General features: G+C 39.4%; 1 protein-coding gene across 1 annotated transcript; it reads right to left on the bottom strand.

Moving 5' to 3' along the window:
• Positions 1 to 1,250: 1,250 nt before the first annotated feature.
• MUC19 (mucin 19, oligomeric) lies at positions 1,251 to 18,614 on the bottom strand (the record flags this gene model as incomplete). Its single annotated transcript, XM_081058957.1, has 25 exons — positions 1,251 to 1,608; positions 2,247 to 2,355; positions 3,021 to 3,060; positions 4,027 to 4,137; positions 5,466 to 5,503; positions 5,849 to 6,011; positions 6,101 to 6,132; positions 8,067 to 8,096; positions 9,967 to 10,014; positions 10,179 to 10,220; positions 10,723 to 10,776; positions 11,794 to 11,847; positions 12,247 to 12,276; positions 12,406 to 12,459; positions 13,606 to 13,650; positions 14,064 to 14,117; positions 14,264 to 14,317; positions 14,550 to 14,594; positions 15,352 to 15,405; positions 15,527 to 15,580; positions 16,080 to 16,133; positions 16,289 to 16,342; positions 16,456 to 16,648; positions 17,062 to 17,115; positions 18,525 to 18,614. The coding sequence occupies 25 exons, from the start codon at positions 18,612 to 18,614 to the stop codon at positions 1,425 to 1,427; spliced, it is 1,740 nt and encodes a 579-aa protein (XP_080915083.1). The 3' UTR covers positions 1,251 to 1,424.
• Between the last annotated feature and the right edge of the window lie 662 nt (positions 18,615 to 19,276).

Raw genomic sequence — 19,276 nt, 5'->3', positions numbered from 1 at the left:
TTCGTGAAGGTAAAATATAATGAAAAACTCCTACAACCTCATCCATTTGTATTTTCAAGGGCTCAAACCCCTCAAAATTGTTCCAACTAAAAAAAAAAAAAACTTTGATATGGACTAAAAAGAAAAAAACGAAAAAGTGACCAATATGGACGAAAGTATAAGGCCTTGGGATCAACTGTAGAAGTCAGACCTGTAATATCCACCTGTATTTAGTTATTATTCACCTTTTGTTGACAGTTACCAATACACTGATGTATCAATTTACTTCCTCCATCATTGGACATACAGTGTTTCAAGTGGTTAAATTTACCAATCGTTTAAGTAACATAGAAAGGTGAGTAGTACATTAATGGGTTATGATAAATTGGGTTTGGGAAGGTAATAAGAGTGGTAATAACTGTATGTGGTTTACAAATGTAAACAAGATTGTACAAGGCACATTTGAAAATACATATACAGGAAGAAGGATATGTGTGTGAGGTAGTAAAGTGGTAGAATGTACAGTTGTAGAAGGTGACAGTCATGATGTTAATGAACCTCAACTTTTCCTTTTAGCTCACTAGTAATACCTCAATAGGTATACAAAATACAAGTAGAGGAGTGGGTTAGGCGGATGACATTTAGTTTCGTTTTGGTCTTGCTGAGTTTGTGGTATATCTATAGAACATTAAGTTAGAAAAGTACACTCAGGGTTGTATCAATGTGTCTGTAATTCAGAGAAGAGGTGGGGACTGGAGAGATAGATTGGAAATTCTCAGTGCATAAAAACATCTACCTGTGTTGATGAAATAATCTAAGGAACCTGAATAAAATGAGAACAGGGACAGTGTGCAACTTTGGAGAACTAAGATTTAAAGGACTTGCAAAAGTGAAGATGTTCACAAAACATAGGACTGTTATAATAATTAAGAATGACGCCACAGAAACACCAAGAAAAATTGTCAAGAAAGAAAGAGTAGAAATGATATCAGACACTACAGAAAATTTATAAGGGGGCTGCTGGTGTTCTAAGCAGAGGGAGTTGTAGTAGAATGAAAGGAGCGAGGCAACAGGCATGGAGAAGTATGGAAAGAGAACAAAGACTATGTTTTCAATAACTTTAACAGTGAAGGGAAGGAGCAAAACAGGATAATGACCTCATGAGATGAAGAGTACAATAAAAGTATACTGGAGAGCCATGATATGACTCAGTTTCTCCTTGACTTGCAGAATTCTTATTGCTATAAAATAAACACATGTGCTCACTAATTGCTTGCAAAATTGTATTTATTTTTCAGAGCCAATCAACAAAAGAACAAAATGCCTCATAATGAAAACTCACTTGTTGAGTGAGATACAAATGTTTAGTCACTCTTGCAATTTAGTGATTTTATTTTTGTTCACTTATAAAATAAATATCTGCCTGTTGGAAAGGTAATGTAACATTAAGTGGCCACTGAGTTCATAGAGTGCTGGCACTTGTCTAAGCAAGAACACACTGTGATGTGCCTGTATCTGTAAGGTATTGTATTGCCATCAGGACAGTCAAGAACAATTTCTCTGAATTCGTACTTTTCGTCTTGGCAGCAAAGGCATGAATTTTCCAGTTGAAAGATATCATAATTGTACCTAAAAAAAAAAAATCAGTAGTCAATATTTTTTGAAATAAAGTGACATCAATGCTCAACTTCTAATCATGTAGGTGATTTCAAAGCCTCCCAAACAATTCATTATTTCCCTACAACTTGCATTCCATTTCTCCCTTACTATAAATTTGTGATGTGGACCAGTGATAAGTGATATGTAAGACCACAAAACAAAAAAGAAGACAAGAAATTCAAAATGGAGATTTATAATTGCATATTAATTATGGTACAAAAATGAAACACTTAAATGTACAACTTGATACTAAGTTATTATTTTTTCATATATTAGTCTATATATGAAAGTATATATAAAGGAAAACATGTAATACATGTTTTATTATGTCTAAAAGGCAAGTGGTAGTCTAAAAACCTACGTTTAAGCAAGAGTATTTGCTGAAGTATTGTCTGTAATCACTATGAAAATAAATACATTTGCCATAAATATGTTATGCTTGATATATCTAGAAAACTACTTCAAAATAATTCATTATTTTTGAAAAATGTTTATTGTAGATATCATTAAATATCATGTAAAAACTTTCCATGTGATGTATTAGAAGTTTAAATTCCTCCACAATGTTCCAAAACTAACTCACAGCACACATTCAAAGAACAACTCACTTGATGGTCCTTTTGCATTCCCCTGTGCATCTTGCCATCTCAACTTTTTTCTTACAACCATTGTACTTAACAGTCACATTCACAAGTGAAGATCTGCAATTAGTATTACCTAACACAGAATGGATAAGAGAGTCAGAAATGAAGTTTCACGTTAACAATTGCTAAGTCTGTTTTCTTAACCATAAAGTAGAGAATAATAATAACTACTTGACAATGTTATTGAAGGCAGTAACTATCTCAGCACCCAGCACAAGGTACCTGTTTAATACTCAATAAATGTTATCTTATTTTCATTGCTGTGTCACTATCTTAGAAGAAAAAGAAGGGGAAAGAAGGAAAGGGGGAAGGGAACAGGGGAGAAAGAAGTAGTAAAGAAAAGTGGGGAGGGAAGGGAAGATGGAGTGTCATGATTGTCTTTGATATCTATTTTCTCATTGTTGATCATCCTTATGATTTAATATACTAATTTACAACATAACCTGCTGATGTTAGGAGAGCAAGCTAAATTTTTCTTTCATGAAAATTAAATTTTCTCCCTTGTAAGCACCACTAGTTTTTACCAGGAAGAATGTTAAAACCAACATGAACAAGTAATTATGTAATACATTCTATACAAATAACAATTATTAGTTTATGCATATAGGTTATAGTATCTGTTGTGTCAAAAACACAGGAGACTTTCTGTTAATGATCTGCCATTTGGTTTAAAGAAACACTAAATGTTTTTTTTAACACTTTGTATTTCCTATACATGTGGAGCTTGATTTTACTTACATGTATAGCAACATTTGTTTGAATCGTAGATTCTGTCTTTCTATATGGGTGACAAAAAAAGAAAAAAAGACTGAAAATCTTCTGTAATTTCTATAATTAGTAAAACATTACTTAGCATCACAAAGGGGGGAAATGGAACAGATGAGTATGCTGATCTCAGATCAATAAGCAGGGATGGGAGAGAGTAGTAATAAAAACGAGACTGAGTATTTATACCAACTTTTTCAACAGTGGATCAAAAGGGAAAAACAATATTTAAACTAATTTTTTCTTTAAAATAAAATGCAAAGGAATAAAAAAATTACTCCTTACTTATATTAATTTAAAAAATATTTTAATAATGATGTTACTACTAGACACTGTTTCTCACAGGCAGGAACTTTTACCTTGTACATTATTGCAATCTTAAACATATTAATGTCTCAAAAACTCAATAAAAACTCAATAAATGTTGTTATCCAATATTGGAGTTCTAAAATAAAGCATTAAACCATATTATCAATTATATTTTCAGAAAGAAAAATTAGTTAACCTTAAACCTTCCTTAAATAATTTAAACTTAAGCATTCTTGAATACAAAACTCTCCCCATGTTTGGGAGGGATAAAAATATACTGTGTCAACCACAAAAAAAGACCTGAATATGAAAACATGTGTGATTATATGAAAATTTTCTATTTTTATAGAAAATTATTAATTGTGAGTCCACGAGCCTTAAAAGAAAACTAGGATTTTTTAATTTGTTTGAAAACAGCAAAACGCTTTCTACAGTAACTTATTTCTTCTATAATAGCAATAGATTAAGTTTTATGGAGCCTGCAAATATATCTTTGATATAAAAAAATATACTTCACAATAAATGGTAGATAAGATACCTGGAATGAAATCTACAAGAAATTTATGTCTGTTGGCCAGATATAAACTTTTTCAAACGTGAAAGAAGACAGGTTGTGTTTGTACTGAACATGAGAAGTTAATCTTGTTTATTGCTTAAGAAGATCACTTACTTCTGAGCACCAGGTCTGCTTTGGGCAATCTTGGACTACTGCAACAAAACCAGTGTTTTGGCAGAAGTAGGAGATGCATGGATTATTGGAATCACCAAATGAAGCGCCAATCTGGGAAGTAGGAAAGGGGAGGGAACAAAATAATTATTCACCTTAATTTCTTTTTGAGGTTGACAATAAAACGTGTACAAATTTTTCAAATTCATGATGTTTAGTGAATTTCCAGAGGCACTGTCAGCCTTTGGGTTAATATTTAAGAAAAGGTGGATTGAAAGCCTTCTACTTCCATGAATGAATGAAAGTTCCTCATTGAGAACACAGACTGTGTCAAGATTCTCAAAGTGAGATTCACCTACAGTTACTCTATTATAGTTTTCAAGTAGTTTCAAGGCAGGTTATTTTATGGTGAGTAGTCAATTGACCAATTTGTTATACTCCAAGTATGAGGGAAAACAAACAATAAGTATAAATAGAAAAAAAATGGCACAAAATAAGTTTGTTGCAAATGACAAGTCCGATAAGACATCTTACTTCTATTTTCGCTTGTGTTTCTATACTTTAAAGCCCTCTAGATGGCTTTATAATTAACGTTCAAAATTCAAACATTATTTTGGGAAATTGTATTTATTTCAGGGCCTCAAATTACAAAATGAACTTTCCACTAAACTGAGATTTTATTATTTCTACTATTTTGCATATAAATGATTAGAGATAAAACTTTTCCTTTGTTCTTTAAACATATTTGATGTTTAAAAACTGTCATAGATTCTCACGCCAGGTCACTTTTGGAAAAGTTAAGATGCCCAGATAGAAATTTGAGTGTGATAAATGAATTATAAAATTAAACCTCTCATAGGATTTGCTTCTATATATTTCCTAACACACCACATATATTTTATTTTAGTTTATTTAATATTAATATTTAGTATCACCAGTCCAAATGTATTAATATCAATTTGAGAATGATCGTGTTTTTTTTTAATTTCTGATGCTTGTTCCAAAATGCCAAATCAGTTGTCAAAATCCACCCCTGAATATATTCTGTTGATATAGTCACATAATGGGGTTCTAGTCTTTTGGGTTTTCTTATTTGATCTCTGACAGTTTGGTCGTCTGATCTTTTTGGGCATAATTACAGTTTAACTCTGATCATTGATTTGAATGTTACAAAGTGTTTCTTCTCCATCTGGTGAGACCCATGGGAAATATTATTCAGAAACTCCATTGCTAACTGGTTAGCAACCAAGTATATTTTCTCCCTTTGGGGCAAGTTATGCTGAGTGTTACATTTGACATTCCTTTTGAAATAAATATAGGAAAAAATGAACAGATTCTACTCCACCAGAATTTAAGATTTTTTTATATATTAAAAGCCGAAAAAACCTGCATTTATTCATAATTACATTAATAATAATAGTGTAAAGTAGAGACAACCTTACCTCATAGTTGGTGTTGTTAAATAAACATGTTCTTGGCTCTGAAAAATACATACATTATTTTACCCTAAAATAAACCTAATTCTTTTTTTATTTACAAAACAGAAATTATAAATGGGATTGTATTTAACAATCCCATTATGAGCTTCCCATAATACCATCATCTCCCTTTAATTTACTGATTATATTCATAACTGTTAATTCTGGGTTTCTCTCACTCCAAAGATAATAAATTGTAAGAGAGCCAGTACCGATTCTGTTTTATTTATCACATCTGTCTAGCATAGTGTTTGACACATATTAGCAACTCAATAAATATCTCTTGAATATGCGAATAAGGAAACAATTATTCTATTCAATTCAAATAATGAATTATGAATACACACCACAGTATCCAATTTCACAGCAGGCATCATTAGCTTTGAACTTGACAAGCTTCTCTCCAGCTTTGCATGTGGGTAGCGAAGGACACTCTTTGAGTTTACAGTCTACAGCATTTGCATTAGTACAGGTACATCTGTGGCAATTGGCCGTCCATATGTCTCCAGGCTACAGATACAAACCAAGTTAGAATTCTATTCAAATACAGGAATGACAGAAAATTTGGATTAAAGTAAAGAAAAAAAACATGTACTTACAGATTTCTCTTCTCCCAGTGGACCATGGCAAACTGTTAACATGAAATGATAAATGTTAATTAAATTTCATAAAATATAACCTTCTGTTATTTGTAGACAACCACTGAGTAGTAGCCAATATTATAATTGGCACTAGGATTTCAGAGACACAGAATTAAGGAGGATTGTATGGTGCCTTAAAGGAAAAAAAAAAAATGTATACACCTACTTTGAGCAAACTGTCCCTAACAAGCATATATATATATATCTACACATATATTTATACACATATATGTATGTATGTATGTATGTATGTATGTATCTATGTATTCTATTTTTACAAGACCCAGCAAAGGAGAATTCTTAATATCTCCTGCCAGTGGTCAATAAATCTTATGAGTATTGTTTTACTTTCTGATTTACAGTCTGACTTCTGTCTCTATAATCCTACAAGTCACCAAGACTTGATAATTACCAGTCTCAAGGGCCTTCTCAGTTTTTCAAGTTCCCTACAATAGCTGACATTTGTAACTCTCATCTTCTTGAAATTGTTCTCCGTCCTTCAGATTCAACACTCTTAGTGTCTCTCTTTGTGATTAGCTCTTCCTTCTTCCTCTCATTTTGTCTCTAGTCTTTCCCCTGCTACTTTCCTCTTATCTCCACAGTGTCCACTGTATATCAAGTAGATGACTCTCAAACTTCTAGCCCCAATCCGAACATCTCATGTGAGCTATGGATCCAGGTCATCCTCAGCTTAATAAATAGCATACCAGCAGATCTATATGAACCTGAAACTCAGTGTGCACAAAACAGATTGTTATCATCTTGCCCCTAAAACCAGTTTTCTATGTAAACTGGCTGCCTCCTATTAAGGACCAAACTATTCTTTCAATGATTAAAGCTTAAAACTTAGAAATCATTGTGATTCTTTCCTTTCCGTCACTTGGCATATAATCTACTGCAAAATCCAGTATTTTCATCTTCACGTTAATCCCTTCCTTTACTGGTTCAACTTGGTACAATACTACCCCAGAAATTTATTATCCTGGATATAGCATAATCTGGCTTTTTCAGGGGTTACTCTGACTCAGACCTCTTCCTGATTCAATCAAATTTCTATTGTGCAGTTAGAATAATTTTCCTAAAGCCAAATTTTTATCTCATTATTGCTTTGATTGAAAACTGTAGATGTCCGCTTTCTGCCTTGTGAAATAAATACCTTATTTTGGCATTAGCTTCTGAGGTCTGCCATAATGTGGATCTAATCTATATTCCCAAGTTTGTCTCACTTTTCTCATTTATATACCCTGGGCTACTCTACATATTGTTCTCAAATTCCAATTCTGTTGTAAAATACATGAGGATTCATCCAAAGTATACATTGTATGTAAATATATGTGACACATAACATGCACTCTATGTAACACATGTTGCGCAGTTTTTACTGTGAAATTTATTTTCAGCCTTATATGAAAATTACCTATATATTCTTAATAATATTCCTTCTTCCCCTATATCTTAGATCAGAGAATGACTTTTTTAACCTGTGCTACTTTGTACAATGTACATCACATTGGCTTGAGAATAGTAGGAATTCTAGAATTACTGAATGTTAGTTAACCTTATTTTTCTTACTATAATTCAATCCTCAAGAAAGCTGAAATTATCTAGTTCAAAAAAATACTATCAAGTGACAATATTATAACCAAGATATCACATAATTACATAAAACACTTTATTTTGTAGGTAAATTCTAATTTGACTAACAACATGTATTTGTTTGATTTGACTTTATTACTTTGTGTGGGAGAAAACAGACTACCATTCACTATTTAGTTGGTGAATAAAAGCTAAATGTATCCACTTTCAGTTTTCCTATTATATAATATATTCATAGTTAGGGACTTTTATTGGCATGACCTCTGAAGTTTGATTTACAAGAACAATTAACGCAGAATGATTGATTTTCAAGTGCAGATATTCTTACCTGGAGGTGGTGGAAGAGATGCTGGACATCCTGTATAAAAACAGACATCTCTGATTAGCCTCTAAAGTTATTGGAATAGTTTGGAGGTAAATATAGTTCCCTAATTACTGACAATAATTGGCTACATTGCTAGTCTTACAAACAGACATATTCCCATCTATTTTCCCTTTCTGTTTCTTATGGCATTTGAAATTCCACCATTAGAGAGGGTTCCATTTGGATCTTGAATTTTAATGGGAGGGAAATATGAGAATCTAAAGAGAAATGAGAAAATATTAAGGTAAACTTCTTTTACTAAAAAAAAAATTTGAAAGACAATTCTAATGAATAGGGCAATAAAATACATAATCAAAGAAGGAAGACGATAATTCAGATCTAGGAAAAATATAAGTAGTATTAGTTACCTAGTTTTAATCCTTTAAAAACTTTTATCCCCTTTTATCTTCTTGAAATATTTCAATCTTGCTCTATCTCCACCCCCACCAAATGCTTTTTGGAGGCTTCATATATCACATATTTTGGTCAACCCAATAATTTACCAATAAATTTTAAACTATATTTTCAAACTGTTAAAAATCAAATTAATATTTTTATTCTATCTACCAAGCAAACAGCTGGCCTAGAAGCAACAGAATATTTGAGAAGAACTTAAAATTTCTGCATGTTTAGGGAAAAGGACACTGACAAATAATGGGTACAGAAAAATAAATTTAAAAAGTGGGAGTTTGGGGCCGTCAATGGCTCAGTTGGTTAGAGCATGAGCTCTCAACAAGGTCACTGGTTCAATTCCCTCATGAGATAGTGGGCTGCGTCCCCTGCAACTAAGATTGAAAACGGCAACTGGACTTGGAGCTGAGCTGCGCCCTCTACAACTAGATTGAAGGACAATGACTTGGAGCTGACAGGCCCTGGAGAAACACACTGTTCCCCAATATTCCCCAATAAAATTTAAAAAGGAAAAAGATTATCATTAAAAAAAAAAGTGCGAGTTTTGGGGGATAAAATGTCTCTCTTTACAGAGGGATGTGAGGCTAATCCCCAATCACGAATGTTTAGCAGATGAGCAGGAACCAGCGACAGGATGGAGAAATTATCTATTATGCATAAATGCAGCAGGAAAATCTTCCCTGACCAGAATTCCAAGAGTTCACTGAAGATATTTGTAAGAAGAGCCATAAAGAAAAATATCCTAATCTCCACATAGATATCAAAATAATTTCCCTGAAACACCTATATGATCATATCACTTTCTTAATAAAATCCTTAAGGGGATCCTATTTAGTATAAGGATAAATTCCTAAGTTTGTAAATAAGGTTCTTTATGAACTCTTATCTACTTGCCTTTCCAATCTCATTTCTTCCCTGAAACTCACACAATCACTACCAATATCTAGTTGATTTCTGAATTCACTCATGCTGTCTCATGTCTCTGTCTTTTCAAGAGCTCTTTGGTAGAATTTCCTTCTCACCCCAGCCAATGTTAAACTTTATCCTCTCTGATGCCATCACTCAATATCAGCAATCAATAGGTAGAATTTAACACTCCTCTCACTGCACTTCTGAGACCATAATTGTTGTACGTCTTTATGGGTTAACTTTAAACACATTGTAAAGATATTAGGCAAAAGTAATTGAGGTTTTTGCAGTTATTTTCAACCTTTAAACTGCAATTACTTTTGCACCAACCAAATAGTATCTGTGCCCATAATAATCTCCCCCAACTCACACACACACACACACACACACACACACACACAGTAATAAAACGGCAAGGGCAATATTTTATTGATTTTTTTTGCTGTTAGTGTCTGCTACAGAGTATAACACATATAAGGCATTAAAGAAAAACCTTATTGTATTGAATAAGTAACAAAGAAATTAGGACTTTTCCCATACTGACCTGTTTTATTTTCAATGTCTTGATCTCCTGTTGTTACTACAGTAGTTTCTGAGGGGAAATAAAAGGATGGTATTGTCATTTTATTAGAATAACATGTATGCATATCAAGTCTCTGTGTTGTGAGGGCAAAATGATCACACAGATTAATGCTCAGGGATAACTTTGTGTGGAATAGAAAATTCATTCCAGTACATTTGGGTAATTTATTTTACCTGAGAAGGATACTTTCAGGCTTGTTTTTATTCCATTTGACACTGAGGCGAAAAGAAAATATAAAAATATTTCAGGAATAGCAAATTTCATAACCTCATACGCAGAGATTTCAAACTAAGAGGTTCGAAACTAAGTCTTCTGGAGAGGAGTTTGGTGAAAGCTTAACCCCCCCCCCCAAAAAAAAAAAAACCTAGGAAAAAAGAATATCCCTAGTTGAAATTCAAATTTGTGTTCCAAAAGGAAATTAAGTTTAATCTCCCTCGCTTCTCTCTCTTGTTTCTTCCCCAGTCTCTCTCTCCCCCAAACTGAACTCCTTCTATATAATCACAGGTACACTGATCATCAAAGAGTTTGTGTTGCCAGCATTCATATGTTTGCATTCCAGTTCCAGAAGTTTCCTTGACTCATGTGAAAGCAGTGACTAAGGGAGGATAAATAGTGGTGAGTATAGGGAACTGTAGAAGCTAGAGTTTAATTTTTGATAAGCTATCCTGTCTTCTGAGATGCCATCAAGCAAAGTTCATTTATTATTATTCCACTTACCCATGGTAGAAATTCCATGAGTAGTGGTTGTTTCAGATGCTTCCTTGAAGGTACCTAAAATGAGTAGGGAAAGAGCAATGAACTTCTTCTGGTCACAAAAGAGCATGCCCTAAGACATTTCCTCATGGAAAGTGGAGTGTACTCAAAACACCTGGAGTGTACTAATGCATCTACTAAGGCAAGTTCATGCTTCTGCCATTGAAATATAAGAGGTCCCTATCTTAGCAGCCACTTGCTCCCAGAAGTAAATTAAATATTTTTCTATGACCCTAGGAAATTTCTTACTTATGGCTCCACTTCTCTAAATGACAAGAATGTTTTTCCCACTTAACTCTTTTATGTCCTATAACTTGAGGTTTTTTTTATTCTCCTTTATTAGTTTTGGGGGGACAGAGTGAAAGAAAATGAGAAAACATTTGTGTTGATCAAGATGGGCTTAATGTTCCCCTCAGCCTGATTAAAATTTAAACATGTTTCTTCCTGATTATAGATCCCTGCACTCCTTTTCTTAGAGTCTTTACTTTATAAAATTTGCAATTGTAAATTCTTTCTCTGTCTCGTTGAGATGTAAACCTTTCCCCAGCATCTGGCCAGTTTCACAAGTCAGCAATGTCTTTCTCAGAGACCTGGGGGTCACCCCTTTGAAATATAACCATCAAGAATAATAGCGCCCCTATCTCCCTGTCTCTGTGAGGTAGGAGCCTAACTTCATTCTCTGTGCACCAATTAGCAAACATAGATCGCCTAATCACAGAAACCAACCTCTCCTCTAACACACTCCAGTATTTTAACACTAGTTCACCCCAATACTTAAACACCCTCCTGTCTTTTGTTTCAGCAGTGTTGAGTTCAAAATCTCACCCCTGGTGCAATAGTCTTGACCACTATTGTAATATTCTTAAATAAAGTCTTCCTTGACTATTTAAGTTCATCTGGTGCAACTTTTCTTTTACAATTCAAGTTAGATAGTCATTCATAGAGATAAATATTGGTTATCTGAAATTCTTGGGTGTTAAAGAGGAGAAGAATATTTAGCATGTAAACTTCATCTGAGCCAGTGATTTCCATTACCTGGGCTGGAACTTTCTGGGAAACCAGTAATTCCACTTGATATTACAGAGGTACCTACAAAAGCAAATGAAGAACATTTCATATAAGACACACCACCTATCACTATTTTCAAAGATCAACAACAAGAAGAGAAAGTAAATCTGATGAAAGTCTGGGCCAATGTTGCAGCTAGCCCATAAAGCACCTTTGTGAATTACAAAAAATCACCCCCTTGAGCAGATGAGGTTTCATGGATTTACGTCTTGTAGGAAGAATGTTTACTGGGTGCTCTTGTTCACCTTTATGAACTTACACAGAAACTCAGAGCAAGAAGTCAACCTTAGCTGGCTGGAAATGTACATTCCTAATGACATTCTACCCTTTTTCCTGGGCCTTCATCTTTATCTTCAACAGTCCCCTACACTGAGGCTCTCATTAATGAGAACGCAACATATTTGAACCACTGGGACTTACTTGTTTGCATTCCAACTCCAGTGGTGGCCCCTAAAAAAGGCAAACAAGAATGAGGTCAAGACTGCTGTGTTGATGCTACAATAGACAGTCAGTTTCAGAGAAGGGCTCTTATTTTCCTAGGCTTAACTACTTTGAGCCAATTATTAAGTATTTACTTGCCTGTGTTGACACTTGCAGGAATAACGGTTGTGCCAGAGGCTATCCAAGTGATACCTGTAATAAGAGGGAAGGATGAGCCTCACAAAGCCTTTCTCACCCTACGAAGAGTGTAGTATTGGCATATATTCCTGTTTCTTGGAAGCAATACAAAACAGTTTAACAATCATTCTTGCACCGAATGTTAAACCTGGCATATTTTTCAATACACATTCTAATGACTGCATGTTCAAAGAAAACATGGTGGAAGAAAATCACAATTGCCTCATAGATCTTATTTCTCTAGATCTAGAACAATCTAGAATTCGATAACTAAATTAAAGAATGTTTAACTTATATTCATATGATTTTCTTCGAGTGACTTATACCTCTGGTTCTCTAATGGAACAAGGGAAGGAAACCAGAAAAAAAAAACCTGCATCTAAACTTGTGGTCAGGAATTAGAAATCTTTATAAAAGCCTTAGTCCACAACTTTTCTTCATCTATTGTAGTGATATCCACTTACTTTCTTTACTACTAGTGACTCATACTAATACTGTGGTACGCCAGACCCCCCCAAAAAAGAAAAAACAGAGTAAGTTTCAAGAAAAAACTGTATCTACATGATTACATGTACGTTATATATTTTAGGAAACACCAAAATGCTAATGTAGGTTCGCCTTAAAATCTGTTATTAAATTAAAAGCAACCAATTTCCAGCCATCCTGATTTTTATTCACAATTTGTAAACTCAAATGGAAAACTCACTGACAATACAAATTCCGGCAAAACGCACCGGAAGAAATTCCTGCTTCAATTGAAGCAGGAATTGTCCCTACTCTAGGGACAGGTATACAATCTTGTCCCTAGAGATTCTTAAAGAATTCCTTTCACTATATGACGCACCTGTGTTGAAACCTTCAGGTAATGATGCAGTACCAGAGATGTCCCAGTCGTACCCGGGATGGGAGAGAGAAGAATGTGTTATGTGCAGCAATGTCTTTTTTACTGGATAGAAATCATGATTTAGATACTCTAGGGGTATCTGCCTAAGAGCGACAGGACCTGTCCCTACACCCAATAAGGAAAAAATCTCTGCCCATCCCTTATCCGCTCTGACTAAGAAAGGAATAAGAATCGTAACATTCCCAGCACGGGGCACCCTCTCCAGACATTCCCTTCACTCTGTGATGGAGAGACAGTTGCCTTTCTCCGAGGCTCACCTGTCCCGCTCCCAGCTGAGATGCCTCCTGGTGGTCCAGTGGTGCCTATGGTGGGAGGAAAACCAGAAAATCAAGCGAATGTGCCAAGGAAAAACTTGAAGGTCGTTAATGGTTCTTCTGAGCAGGAAAACCTCTCTATAGGATAGGCCTCTTTTAGAGTGCACACTGCTTTCTCTCTGTCTCGCGTGGACACTTTTCCTGAGCTCACCCTGAGACCTCAGTGACGTGCACGCCAATACATGAGAGATCTCTCGTACCGACTTCACCACCAGCTTCTTTAGACAGTTACTGCCGTGAGGCTAGAAGCCACTTGTGAGAGCTTGCCCCTAATATGTTGATCTAGGGGAAAATGGCAGCCGATGACATCCACTCTACGGGAAAGCCAACCCCCCAACAGGCGAGACTAGGGAGAGTCACAGTTAACGGTCAGCCCCAATCGGCGAGGTCCTCATTCTCACCTGGTCTGCGTCCAGTGCCCGGAGTGCCACCGGCTTCTGTTGAAGTTGTGGCCTCTGAAAGAAGAAAGGGACGAGTGGTGAGGCCTGAGGATTGGGGATACGATGGAAAGGATTATGTGGGCGTTTCATCGCAGTCGGTCTACCGACCGCAGTGAGAGGTTACATGTGAAGAGGTCTTCTTGTTAGATGTCTCCTCCTACCTGTGCGTGAACTACCAGAGAGAATGGTGGTCCTGGCGGGCATTGTCGGAGCACCTAACGATGAGAGAGACCAAGACAGAGCTTCAGCTCCCTCTTCAAAATCAACTTGATACCGCCCCGAATAACCCAAACACCTTTCCTTAAGGTCTCTATTTACGGAAATATCAACTATGACTGATTTTCCAAGAGGTTCCGTCCTGTCCCGCCTTGTGATCACTGTGACCACCGGAGCCCCCTTTTCAATAGATGCCCCGGAGAGTGGAGGGGAAACTTTTGTCACCCTTACCTGTTCCGCTTCCACGCAATGGACTAGCGGGGCTGACAGAGGTGCCTAAGGCAGGAAAGGGACATATGATTGATTCATCCTTCCAAACGTGCTTCTGCAATTACTTGAGCTATTTGGATGTCCCCGTGTCGTGAGTGCAACTAAGGGACTCCAACGCTCTCCTATGGTGAACCCATCTACAGGATCCCCGCTGCCTTGACAGGCTCTGAACCGCTGCTGGATCCAGGTGAATTGACGGTGGAACCTACGAACGCTAGTGCAGTGCAGCTTCCAAAGAAGTACACGTTTCCTCATCCCACGGATGATGATTAAACCACTCCTCAGTGCAACATTCTTTCAGGCCTTTGGATGGACAGGCGACAGGGCTATTCAGCGATCCCTGCCCTGATGTGGCTTACTTGCTAGCGGATAGAAACCACCACTGAAAGGTACACATGACCGATAGATAGGTCCGCGTTAGACAGGGCTAGGGGAAAATGTAAGGATCAGGGACCTAGGGAGGCAGGGGCTGCTTGGCCGTTGGGCCTCGTCCCTGCCGATCCGCAAGTGGCTCAGCGACCCCGGGTCTCTGGAAATATAGATGGGGATCTGTGATGCCATTTAATTCCCAGGACGACCCAGGTTTGTGACTGGCATGGTGGCTTCCCGCAGGACATGCAGGCCCCTGTCCTCAGCCCACCTTCCCACACATGTGTTCAAAATAGCCACACACACACAATAATGGGGTTAGAATCATGAAGTAAGGTAAAACAACAAACAAATGTATAAAGGAAAACCAAAGCCTCAAACTGAGAAAGCTTGCCTCCTGGAAGTTCAGCTTCGGTGATCCCACTGCCACCCGTGGACGTCGTGGCCTCTGACAGGGAAAAGAAAGAAAGCAATACAGAGTAGGCTGTGGGAAAGGCACACTGTCCTGATGTCAGAATATATCCTGGAAGGGGCCCATATCCTGTTTTCGCGCGCGTTTTCCGGCTTACCTGTGTTGTATCTTCCAGGTTCCGGAGCTTCTCCGGGGAGTGTGGTCGTTGTACCTGCAACAAGACAGGGGCGGTGACCCCCGGGTCCATTGCTTGTCCACCACGTGAGTTAAATGGGAATCTGTACGTGCCGTGTGGCAGCAAACTATAACCCTGTGACATTTAGGCCCAACAAGTCATCCAACGTGCCCCAGGTAACACTGGTTGGTGGCTTGGTGGGTGTGCTTCTTTGTTTGCTTGCGTGTTTGTTTGTTTGTCCATTTGTTTTCTATAACCACTTTCCCGAGTCCCTAGGTATCCTGTCTCTTTCTCTGGACGGGAGTAGGGTAATTTCTCTCCACATTTCTATGTATCAGTCATTAGTTTGACCTCAGGAGGGTTGACTGAATGCTCTTGTAAGCTGAGGCAACGAGGCGGCAAGGCAAGGACGGGCTCGCCCGTGTTACATCTGAACTTGCACTGGACTACACACATTGAGCAGTGTGCCCATAGTTTCCCCAGACTGCGTCCCAAAGTCATCGTAGAGTGCAGGTTTGGGCTCAGCCACGCTCACCTGCACCTATTCCAGATCCGGTGGTTTCACCTTCTCCTGGGACAGAGGTGGCCCCTGCGAAAGAGAGGGCAGATAGAAAGAGGTAACTGGACAATATTTAAGGACCTTGGAAGACAAAGGGCGATAAAACAGAGAAAAAGCAACACCAGAGGAGACATCTAATTTGTGGAGGGACATGGGGAACATGGTGTATCACACTGTGGCCTCACCTGTGTTGGAACTGCCAGGGGCAACAGTTGTGCCAGGGGCGACGCCGGTGGTGCCTGCAACAGAAAGGGTCTGAGGACCTCACGGAGACTAGTGTTTGTCTCCCGAAGACCTGCCCCTAGAAGCACTCTAGGGGTATCTGCGTAAGAGCGGAGGGCCCTGCCCCTACTCCCGATGAGGTGAGAATCTCTGCCCATCCCTTGTCCCCTCTCACTGAGACAGCGGTAAGAATCGTAACATTCCCAGCACGGGGCACCCTCTCCAGACATTCCCTTCACTCTGTGATGGAGAGACAGTTGCCTTTCTCCGAGGCTCACCTGTCCCGCTCCCAGCTGAGATGCCTCCTGGTGGTCCAGTGGTGCCTATGGTGGGAGGAAAACCAGAAAATCAAGCGAATGTGCCAAGGAAAAACTTGAAGGTCGTTAATGGTTCTTCTGAGCAGGAAAACCTCTCTATAGGATAGGCCTCTTTTAGAGTGCACACTGCTTTCTCTCTGTCTCGCGTGGACACTTTTCCTGAGCTCACCCTGAGACCTCAGTGACGTGCACGCCAATACATGAGAGATCTCTCGTACCGACTTCACCACCAGCTTCTTTAGACAGTTACTGCCGTGAGGCTAGAAGCCACTTGTGAGAGCTTGCCCCTAATATGTTGATCTAGGGGAAAATGGCAGCCGATGACATCCACTCTACGGGAAAGCCAACCCCCCAACAGGCGAGACTAGGGAGAGTCACAGTTAACGGTCAGCCCCAATCGGCGAGGTCCTCATTCTCACCTGGTCTGCGTCCAGTGCCCGGAGTGCCACCGGCTTCTGTTGAAGTTGTGGCCTCTGAAAGAAGAAAGGGACGAGTGGTGAGGCCTGAGGATTGGGGATACGATGGAAAGGATTATGTGGGCGTTTCATCGCAGTCGGTCTACCGACCGCAGTGAGAGGTTACATGTGAAGAGGTCTTCTTGTTAGATGTCTCCTCCTACCTGTGCGTGAACTACCAGAGAGAATGGTGGTCCTGGCGGGCATTGTCGGAGCACCTAACGATGAGAGAGACCAAGACAGAGCTTCAGCTCCCTCTTCAAAATCAACTTGATACCGCCCCGAATAACCCAAACACCTTTCCTTAAGGTCTCTATTTACGGAAATATCAACTATGACTGATTTTCCAAGAGGTTCCGTCCTGTCCCGCCTTGTGATCACTGTGACCACCGGAGCCCCCTTTTCAATAGATGCCCCGGAGAGTGGAGGGGAAACTTTTGTCACCCTTACCTGTTCCGCTTCCACGCAATGGACTAGCGGGGCTGACAGAGGTGCCTAAGGCAGGAAAGGGACATATGATTGATTCATCCTTCCAAACGTGCTTCTGCAATTACTTGAGCTATTTGGATGTCCCCGTGTCGTGAGTGCAACTAAGGGACTCCAACGCTCTCCTATGGTGAACCCATCTACAGGATCCCCGCTGCCTTGACAGGCTCTGAACCGCTGCTGGATCCAGGTGAATTGACGGTGGAACCTACGAACGCTAGTGCAGTGCAGCTTCCAAAGAAGTACACGTTTCCTCATCCCACGGATGATGATTAAACCACTCCTCAGTGCAACATTCTTTCAGGCCTTTGGATGGACAGGCGACAGGGCTATTCAGCGATCCCTGCCCTGATGTGGCTTACTTGCTAGCGGATAGAAACCACCACTGAAAGGTACACATGACCGATAGATAGGTCCGCGTTAGACAGGGCTAGGGGAAAATGTAAGGATCAGGGACCTAGGGAGGCAGGGGCTGCTTGGCCGTTGGGCCTCGTCCCTGCCGATCCGCAAGTGGCTCAGCGACCCCGGGTCTCTGGAAATATAGATGGGGATCTGTGATGCCATTTAATTCCCAGGACGACCCAGGTTTGTGACTGGCATGGTGGCTTCCCGCAGGACATGCAGGCCCCTGTCCTCAGCCCACCTTCCCACACATGTGTTCAAAATAGCCACACACACACAATAATGGGGTTAGAATCATGAAGTAAGGTAAAACAACAAACAAATGTATAAAGGAAAACCAAAGCCTCAAACTGAGAAAGCTTGCCTCCTGGAAGTTCAGCTTCGGTGATCCCACTGCCACCCGTGGACGTCGTGGCCTCTGACAGGGAAAAGAAAGAAAGCAATACAGAGTAGGCTGTGGGAAAGGCACACTGTCCTGATGTCAGAATATATCCTGGAAGGGGCCCATATCCTGTTTTCGCGCGCGTTTTCCGGCTTACCTGTGTTGTATCTTCCAGGTTCCGGAGCTTCTCCGGGGAGTGTGGTCGTTGTACCTGCAACAAGACAGGGGCGGTGACCCCCGGGTCCATTGCTTGTCCACCACGTGAGTTAAATGGGAATCTGTACGTGCCGTGTGGCAGCAAACTATAACCCTGTGACATTTAGGCCCAACAAGTCATCCAACGTGCCCCAGGTAACAATGGTTGGTGGCTTGGTGGGTGTGCTTCTTTGTTTGCTTGCGTGTTTGTTTGTTTGTCCATTTGTTTTCTATAACCACTTTCCCGAGTCCCTAGGTATCCTGTCTCTTTCTCTGGACGGGAGTAGGGTAATTTCTCTCCACATTTCTATGTATCAGTCATTAGTTTGACCTCAGGAGGGTTGACTGAATGCTCTTGTAAGCTGAGGCAACGAGGCGGCAAGGCAAGGACGGGCTCGCCCGTGTTACATCTGAACTTGCACTGGACTACACACATTGAGCAGTGTGCCCATAGTTTCCCCAGACTGCGTCCCAAAGTCATCGTAGAGTGCAGGTTTGGGCTCAGCCACGCTCACCTGCACCTATTCCAGATCCGGTGGTTTCACCTTCTCCTGGGACAGAGGTGGCCCCTGCGAAAGAGAGGGCAGATAGAAAGAGGTAACTGGACAATATTTAAGGACCTTGGAAGACAAAGGGCGATAAAACAGAGAAAAAGCAACACCAGAGGAGACATCTAATTTGTGGAGGGACATGGGGAACATGGTGTATCACACT

This window comes from Rhinolophus hipposideros (assembly GCF_964194185.1).
Source record: "Rhinolophus hipposideros genome assembly, chromosome: 9".
NCBI classification, from domain to species: domain Eukaryota; kingdom Metazoa; phylum Chordata; class Mammalia; order Chiroptera; family Rhinolophidae; genus Rhinolophus; species Rhinolophus hipposideros.
This window is presented reverse-complemented; position numbering and strand designations above follow the sequence as displayed.